Source organism: Manduca sexta, chromosome 26, assembly GCF_014839805.1.
Source record: "Manduca sexta isolate Smith_Timp_Sample1 chromosome 26, JHU_Msex_v1.0, whole genome shotgun sequence".
NCBI lineage: Eukaryota > Metazoa > Arthropoda > Insecta > Lepidoptera > Sphingidae > Manduca > Manduca sexta.
This window is the reverse complement of record NC_051140.1, coordinates 16,611,450-16,620,621: the sequence shown is the minus strand read 5'-3', so window position 1 is coordinate 16,620,621 and position 9,172 is coordinate 16,611,450. Positions and strand designations below refer to the sequence as shown.

General features: G+C 34.4%; 1 protein-coding gene across 4 annotated transcripts; it reads left to right on the top strand.

The window, feature by feature from the left end:
* Nucleotides 1–2,494: 2,494 nt before the first annotated feature.
* On the top strand, nt 2,495–7,861 carry LOC115452726. Of its 4 annotated transcripts, XM_030181320.2 has the most exons (9): nt 2,495–3,086; nt 3,727–3,927; nt 4,212–4,349; nt 4,862–5,043; nt 5,377–5,581; nt 5,830–5,931; nt 6,145–6,332; nt 6,680–6,910; nt 7,450–7,861. In XM_030181320.2, exons 2-9 carry the CDS (start codon nt 3,794–3,796, stop codon nt 7,767–7,769), a joined length of 1,500 nt encoding a protein of 499 aa, XP_030037180.2. In that variant the 5' UTR covers nt 2,495–3,086; nt 3,727–3,793; the 3' UTR covers nt 7,770–7,861. The 4 variants fall into 4 exon arrangements, with proteins under 4 accessions (XP_030037180.2, XP_037299517.1, XP_030037182.2 ...); XM_037443620.1 differs by lacking the exon at nt 2,495–3,086 and having other exon boundaries at nt 3,500–3,927; XM_030181322.2 differs by lacking the exon at nt 2,495–3,086 and having other exon boundaries at nt 3,503–3,927; nt 6,680–6,942.
* Nucleotides 7,862–9,172: the final 1,311 nt, after the last annotated feature.

The following is a 9,172-nucleotide window of genomic DNA, read 5'->3' as shown; positions in this document are numbered from 1 at the left end:
AATATGCATCCTCGTTCCGGAAGTAACTGGTGTACTTTCAATAAAGCGATTAATTTTAGTTACAGTAAAATATTGATTAATATTATTAATTATAGGCAGGTAGGTCGCAGACGGCCTGTCAGATCTACGCCAAATACTTTCTGGAACGTTCATAATAAAAATAAAATACTTTATCACGTAAGCGAACAAAGTTTCACTTCTGATACGTCAAAACAAGTTATAAGAATTTGTTAATGACTAAATTACATTTAGATCAATTATACAACTACGGACAGTTAAAGTAAGGGATAAATTTAATTAAAAAAAAAGGAAAATATAAACCAAAGAAACCAGCTTGGGCTAGCAGATAGGGAAAATAAAAAAAAAACATAATACCTGAAGTATATTGCGCACTGGGAGATGACTGATATATAATCGGAACACTATACCATATCAGAAAAATAAATTAATATTTTTATGAACTCCTGGAGATTGTATAAGAAATAAATTAAAAAAATTGGGTTCATTAATAAATAATTTAAATTACGGAATATCGTGAATCATTGGAAACGTGTGTACCAAAGGTCTCTCGTCAGAATTAGACGTTTATTACTGTATTGTGCTGCATCCCCAAGGCTTGACGCACCAGGAAGCGAAACAAACGCCGGATAATGATATTAATTGAATTCATTATTGACGATAGGCTTTGTCTTTGAAAAAACTACTACAAAATAACATCTTATTCCTTGACTATAATTCGTATGACAAAGTATTTTCTAAACATAATATTATTATGATTGATGGATCTTAACTATCCTTTTGAAATTCATAAATAGTGGTCAGGGTTGTCTTTACCCGGGGGTGCAAGGTTGCGTGACAACCAGGCGCAGGGACCACGGGACCGTAGCCCATCACACACAAAAGAAATAGGTCGTCAAAAGAAGGAGCACTTATATTTTTTTTCCATTGTAAGAACATTTATTGTGTTTAATGTAAGAACTTACCCGTTGTAAGAGCATAATATGTTTTTCTAAGAAGGGGGCATTATTTTCGCGCTCTATCGCTAAATACGATTATGACAGGCCCGGTAATGATGTTACCATTTTCTTGAACCAGTTCTAAAGCTCTAAATAATATCTCTTGGAGTCTAAGAGGAATTTCTCAGTTATTCTCGCATTCAAGCGTAGTAGAATCCAAGCCTACGATATCATGAAGGGTCTTTGCCAGAGCAAATAAAACTTAATTAAGGTCAGCATTGAATAATTAATTAGATTATAAAATATTGTTTTGAAAATGGTGTACTATATATTCTTAATATTAAAAGATAACGTCAATGTTCAAAGAGGCCGCAACAATAGGAAGTATTTTACTTTAAACCATTATTAAACTAAATAAGTATTTCCAAGAAAAAGGTATGAAATTAATAACCCACGTCTACATTTGGCTAAATTAGCGGTTTATAAAACGCCATGTAAGAAAGACAGATAATATAGAAGGTATTAAATATAATAAAATAAATATTTCTATACTTTTGACATACTCAATACAAATATGTTTTAGCGATACACTGCTGAAGTTATAACTTTCAATAATTTGTTTTAGTTTCTTCATTGATTAACTAAATAATCCCAGACACCAAAAATCTTCTGAAAAAAAAAAACTTTTTTTTGATAATAATTAATTAGTATAATATAAGTTACAAGTAATATTTTTACCCAAGCGTCGTCGCATCAGGGCATCGCTATAGAAGTATTTCCATCCTACCGGTCCAGGGTTCGGTTCAGACAAAGAGAAACTATTTATATGAAGTAATTTTCTATTTTAAAATGAACACTGAGAGGAGTTTACAAGGTTTTTTCAAGTTTTGCTAATTGGCTTTTGTTTTTACACGATGTTATTTTATTTAATGCAAGATGCAATAAAGATGCGCAGATAGTGTGAGCTTGCAACTTAATTATGTGCAATTGTGATTCGAGTTTTATACTCAGCAACTTAAAAAAACATCCTCTAATTTATATTTATTTAGGCGTAGAGTACCATCGGTTATAAATTGATGAGTGGTTGAGTTTGCGATTCACATTCTGGGCCTTTATTTAAGTGGTCAATATGTCTAGTTGTTATTTATGATGCGTAATACAATTTTTTTGATGTTCAAACACTTAAAATAATTATAAATTAATTTATTTCTCTCCAGATAACTTAATTTTTTTTATCTTCAAAAATAATTTCCGTATATTATAGCCACAAAGTCCCATATCTTTATAAAGTTCGTAAGTTCAAGAAATACTACGACCATTTAAAAAAATATTATTAACAATTTTTACGTGATTTTGGTGACCAATCATCATTAACATTTATAGACAAGCCAGTTTTTAAAATTAATGAATTATCACCATTGTTAAGTACTACTGAATTGTCGATTAACGAGGAATAAAATACGAAGAATGTAAGGATTATAATTTGTATGGATTTCACGCTACCCTTGTGAAAGCATTAAGAACGACAATATTTATCTATACCCATTTTGTGTCAGACAGTCAAGCTAACCTATTTAATAATAATATACAAAATTAGCTTGCAGTATTTATCAACCATTTAAAAATGTTACTAACAGTTTGGGAGACTTTTTTAATGGTACGCATTTACTATAATTTGTTAACTTTGCATATTCATAATAGGACGGTATTCCCTAGTTAGCTGGTTAAGATAAGGAGTAATTGATTTGTTCCTGCGAAGTCGGAATGTAGCTTGTACCGGCCCCCGTATCTCAAGCAACTGCATCTCCGTGCTGTTGGGCTTGTGCTCACTCATAGCCACGTGCTAAAGAAACTCTACTGTATTATTTATTTCACGAGTACATTTTTACTTTGATGGCGTTTCTCTATTTTTATCGTAGAAGGTCGGAACTTCTTAGTTCCATAGCCCACGTGAAATAATCACTATCTGGCTAAGACATAAATAAGATTCACCCGGTCTATTATAAATTAATACATTCTGTCGTAGAAGGTGGCGATTTCGTACGTCCATGGCCCACGTGATTTAAACTGATCATTGGTGCTCATGGTACTTTTAATAAAGTGAAAGAAAAGGAGGTTGTATAAAAAAATGTAAGGTTCGGAGTGATAAATTTAGATCATTCTTTGAAGTTTAACTTGAGTTTTGATATAGTACTTAAAAATTCTGCAGATTTATAGTGTTACGTGTTGTATGATATGTCATGCAACTACAAAAAGAACATAACACCCAACTGAGGCTAAGATACTAATAATAAACACATCCTATAAAACATAGCATAAAAATGCAAAACATTCAGTTAATATGACATTCGAATAACTTCATCAGATTATTTTAATATCATGACATTTCCACCTTTATTAAATTAAACTTTCGTACACAGGGCCCTTATTCTGTATGATAGTGTAAACGTGTAACGCGGCCGTGTCATGTTATCTTCGAGAAATGTGCGTGGAATGGTATTCTGTAAGCCAAATTTCTATAGTCCTAAACATCATGCGTTGTGTTAAGTGCTTGTTACGCACTGTCAAAATAACGTGCGGGATAGAGAATAAGGCCCCAGTATTATTACGCGCTGTCGTAAAACTTCGTACATAAAATACATCGCTGTGAGTGGATAACATGCCTTATATTAATAACAATGACGTCCGGCCGTTTTCACGCAGTATGACTCCGCTGGACGCTCATTTTTACCTCCATATATAAGAGGGCCTTTGTTTTTTACCGCCATAGTTATATCCCAAACACGAAGCCTCCAAGTGTGCAATGCAAAATTAGTTCGTACAAAAAGTGTGTAAAAATGTATTGGACCTATCGAAGTGTGTATTTGGTGTGTTTTTGTGCGTTGGCAAGGACTCAGGTGATCCCGGGAAAGTCCAGGACTAACGATGGGGACTACAACACGGTTAACACCGATGGATCTTTTGATTTCGGGTAATTGGTCACATTTTATTTTTTTGTTATAAACAGAAAAAGTGACTACGGACTAATAATTATAGTCATAATTTTTAGGCTAAAAAATTTAGTTATATAGTTTTTTTTAGTTCAATAAAAATCATATTATATCGTTATTTTTAAGTCAAACATTTTGAAATAAAAATTTAAATCACACCGTTTTTTTTGTTTATTATACAAATTTGTGTGTATAAAATTTCTTCTAAATTATCATTAACATTATACTCCAATGTTTTAAAGTATTTTTATTTTATTTTCTCTAGGTATTCAAATAAGGACAGAGGTTCGAGTTATCACTTAGCACACGGTAACGCGAACGGCGTGGTTGGCGGTCGGTTCGGCGGCACAGATCCTGCTACTGATACCATCAAGGAGACCATCTACACCGCTGGACCTAGAGGGTATGTATTAACTTATTTATAAAATATTTATTTCATGTTAATTGAGAAGTTTCAAGAGAAAGCAGTGGTTAAGCCTGGTTTTAGCGATTTTTGGATATTGTTGTAATCTAGACATTCTAACGCACACTATTTATAAAAAAAGAAAATATGGACGTAAATACAAAACCTAATTGTGAAATGGAGCGTGCACGGGAAAATGTATTGTAGAGTTTAACCTAATAATTATAGAGTCTACTTTAATTAAGTCAATTTATATTTTTTCCTTTGATGCCCTTTAATCTTTGATTTATATTATGAGGTTTTGAATTGTATAGGTAAACCTGATTTAATTTTGTTAAAATTTACAATTTCTGATGTTATTGCTACCCTTCTTTTAAACTAAAATAATAATAATAAACAAAACACAATGGCACTATCTTTGTTTCCATTCTAAATTCTTATTTGACTATACGACCTATACATTCACCATTATGTGTTCAATAAATGCATATTAACCAGTAGAATTATTGCAGGTTCCGAGCGAAAGGTCCCAACATACACAGAAAGCTAGACTTAGACCAGCGACCTCGGGGTCCCATCGGCACTAAGGACGACCCTTACGCGGATCCTAACGAAGACCCCAGCTACGCGTTCAATTTCGATACTAGGACGTACTCTAAGAACGAAAATGCTGACAGCAGAGGAGATGTTAAAGGTCTGAATCAAATATTGTAGCTAAAGTGTCTTTTTTATTTCAACTATAAATCCTACGATAACTTTGATTATTTTTGAGGTTAGGAATTGGTCTTTAACACCGAATAAATATTATATTAACTTCACACAATTCGATGTCTTAAGACATCCTGTCAAAGTACAGTTTTACTCACAAAATTATATAATCCTTTCTGCCATATATGCCGGATACTTCACCTGACTACAATATATCAAAATAATTTAATTCGCTACATGTCTACCTCTATGGTTACTTAAATATTAGTATATAAAATATATAAAACAGATCCTGTGGCTTATACTAACTTTTCCTCAGGTCACTACTCCTTTGTGGATGACGTTGGTGAACGTCATGACGTCTCATACATCGCGGGAAGGGACACAGGCTTCCACGTGTCATCGGCCCATCCGGACAACCCTGGTGTGATCGGATCTCCATTCCACAGGGCACCCCTAGTGCGAGGGGAAACCAAGTCAAGAGGTCGCACTGCTGTACAACGGGGACTTGATGGGTCTTATAGGTAATAATATTAAGACAAATTGTATGAAAATAAACTATACTAAGAAATTATTGGTAAAAACTGCAATGTTTTCGTTCAACATTACGTGCAAACTTTATTTACTTGTACAGTTTATAATTGAGTGTAGGATATTGGATGTTAAAGATTTCATTTTGTATTTATAGCATTAACGATTTTTTGTAAATGTCTAAAGGATTCTCTGGTTGTTTCAAAGAAGACAAATATTTTACGAAAATTCTGTTTTGCAGGTTTATATCGGCAGGCCCCGACCAGAGACGAACAGAAAGCAGCGATTCTCAGGGAAACGTTCGAGGATCATACACCTTTTTAGATGACAAAGGAGTTCAAAGGTTCTCACACCCTAAATATTTTAACATTATTTGTTTCTTCATTTTTCCTCTGATATTGAAGAGTAAGAGGTACATGGATTAAGGAATTCTACTCATAATTTTATCATCATTTCAGATCATATCACTTTTATGCAGTTCATTTCACTGTCCCAAATTTCAAGGCCCTTTCTCAGCTTGTATGTAACAACTTATATTTTTAATTATTTTTCATAGAACGGTGAACTACATAGCAGGACCCGGCATTGGTTATCGGATAATAAAGAACAACAAGGATGTAATCCCGCCGTACTTCCCCACCATTCCGAGCGCGTACGACCCCACCTTTACCAACGCTGCATCTGGCTCTTATGGATCGTCTGGTCCCGCGCCAGGGGATACCAGCAATGATGATGTGTTTAAAGGTATCGTTATATAATTCTACCATCATCATCAGTCACATGAAGTCTACTGCTGAACGTAGGTTTTCCCTAAAGATTTCCAAATAAACCCGACAAAAGCAGCCTGCATGCAGCGTGTTCGTGCGAGTATTATTTCTACCATAAACTTCTATAAATTAAATTTCCTTATTCTCATTTTTTATAGATTTGTTATATCGCTTCGAGCAAAATTAATTGAAACTTAGGCGATATCAAAATTAATGTGAAAACAGATTTTGTCCACAATTATATGCCTGTTACATTAAAATGCTACTCATTTGAAAATCCAATTTCAAACAAAAATCTTTATTAAAAACAAATCATATCCATAGGACCTGAAGGTACAGCAGCATCAGGCCACGTGAAACCCCCTCCATTCCAAGTAAGCGACAGCGAGAGACCAGATTCCCCGCCTGGACCAATCACGAGCTCTGAAACTGGTGACGTAAGCAACCTGGCCAATGAGGCCGCGTACAATCCGCCCCCCTTCAGCCCGCCGGGCGAAGACCTAGGCTACGTCGACGAAGACGCAAGTTTCGGAGGCAAGCCCACCAAAGGACCAGGTGATGAATAGCACGGATGATTGATGATTGATGTTAGTGATCTTGTTAATGAATGCATTTATAAATTTGTCTGCACAGAATTTTGTCTTTGTAATAGAGTGTGTGTGGTTGATTTAAATGTTGGCAATTCTGTTTTTGTAGCGTAAGGAATAACTTAATTTAATAACTTAAGGAATAACAGGAATAAATTTTAAAATTAATCTGAAGTGTGCAGAACAATACGATTGTCTATCGACAAAATTCTGAATGTAGATCGAAATAAGAAATGTGATAAAAATATTTGCTGCGGTTTTGGGCTAACTAACGTTTTCTTCTACCTTCTTTTGCTTTAGAAAGAAAATAAGAAGCATATAGCCATATGCGATCAAGATCACACTCAATCTTGCATGAAACTCCAGGAGCGCACAAAATATTATAAATAAGAATTGCTTGGACGCAATAAATAATTCACAAGCAAATTGGTTTTTATTACACCAACACCTTACGGCACGCAGCACATAGAGCACGAATGAGAGATTTCAGAACTGATTAACTTGCAGGCAAGCCGACGCGGCCGACCAAGCCGTATAGACCACAGAAGCAACCTTATGTCCCACTTAAGCCTTTCCAGACGACGCAATTTACTGACGACGCCAGTTATGAGACGCACACTGATACTGATGGTAATCCGGACTTCGCTGTAGGGTTTAACATACAGCGCAATAAGCCTGGTGCTACCATTATCAGGAATATAGGAAAAGACTATTTCGGGATACCGCCCGGCATATCCGTTAGGGCACATGTTCAAAGTATAGATTTATATCCGTTCGGCTCCAAGCCGCTATCGCCGTCTGAGGCGTTAGAGAAAGATAAAACATAACACACTGAACACACGACTTTCTGAACATACGAATAAGACAGTATTTTAGCGCATCTGTAAAAATGTATTTATAATAAATGTATTACAAAGTGGTCAGTGTTTATCTTCCAGTGTACGCTGCGATATATTACTTATATTGAAATAAGTTTTTACACTTTCAACTTTATTAAATATACCTATAGTATCTATCCAGTCTATTTCCTGGTGTAGTTACTGTAAAATGCTAAACTATTTATTTTGCGTGAATTATATGCCATAAGCAACGAAGTACCGTGCTGAACATAATTATAGGTTTTAGAGATCAATTAACACCCTCCAGAGCCCTATCAAGAAGTATAGAAAATACACAAAAATATTTTTTGAAAAATTTATTCGAACAACACGACTGTAAATATTAACAAAATGCAAAATAGTAACTGTGACAAGGAGTCGGGTTGTAAGTATTTGTGCCTGTCGTTCGTGCCTCGCTCCCGTACCGTCACTCGACCACCCGGTTACCAGGTGAAACCATCTTTAACCATGGTTACACATTGGACGTATTAACGTTTAAAGTCATTGTGTACCCACTCGCGCCAAAACGTATCTATGGAGTACAAAGACGTCTATATACGTTCTTGAAGCGCCCAATGAGTAACTACGGCTACCAGAAAAAATTGAGTTGCAACTATATACACGATACAAAAATATAATAATAAAATTGTGTATTGCACAATTAAAGTAAATACGGAAACACTATGTTTTAACTTTGTAATATAAATTCTGAATTTTTCCTTACGTAACAAGTATGAACATTTTGTTGTAAATGAGACTTTATACATAATTAAATATAAAACTATGTAAGTGACGTAGTTGCAACACTATTCTCCATATACTACTATATAACAAAGTTAACAAGAAAATCTTATTAATTGGAAGGTAATTTTGGCAATCTCAATTTAGTGAATAACAGGAAAGTTAGTATCGTGGTTAAATTAATTAGTCTAAATAGATACAATTTTATATATAAGTGTCCTAACTACGATTGTGAAAATGTTCAAACGATAAGAGCGACCCTGAAGTCGGACGTCCCATGACGTTTACATAGTTCTAGAGTGACGTTATGATACGTCCAACTGTAAACTTTCTGACACTGAACGAATAACACTGCCCAAAAAATAGGTATAACTCGACTTCGTTTTGAAGGTTTAAATTTCAATGTTGTCTAGTCTTTATAAGGCGTTATATTTATAACTTCAGAATCGTCCCCATCGTATGAGCTTACATTATGAAAGAATGCATAATATCGGTTACAGATTTCCTAGGAATAAAACAAAGTATTATCGAAAATGCTGGTGTATAATTAATTTTAAACATTAATTAAACAATTTACTTAACATGAGAATAGTACACAATCCACTAGCAAT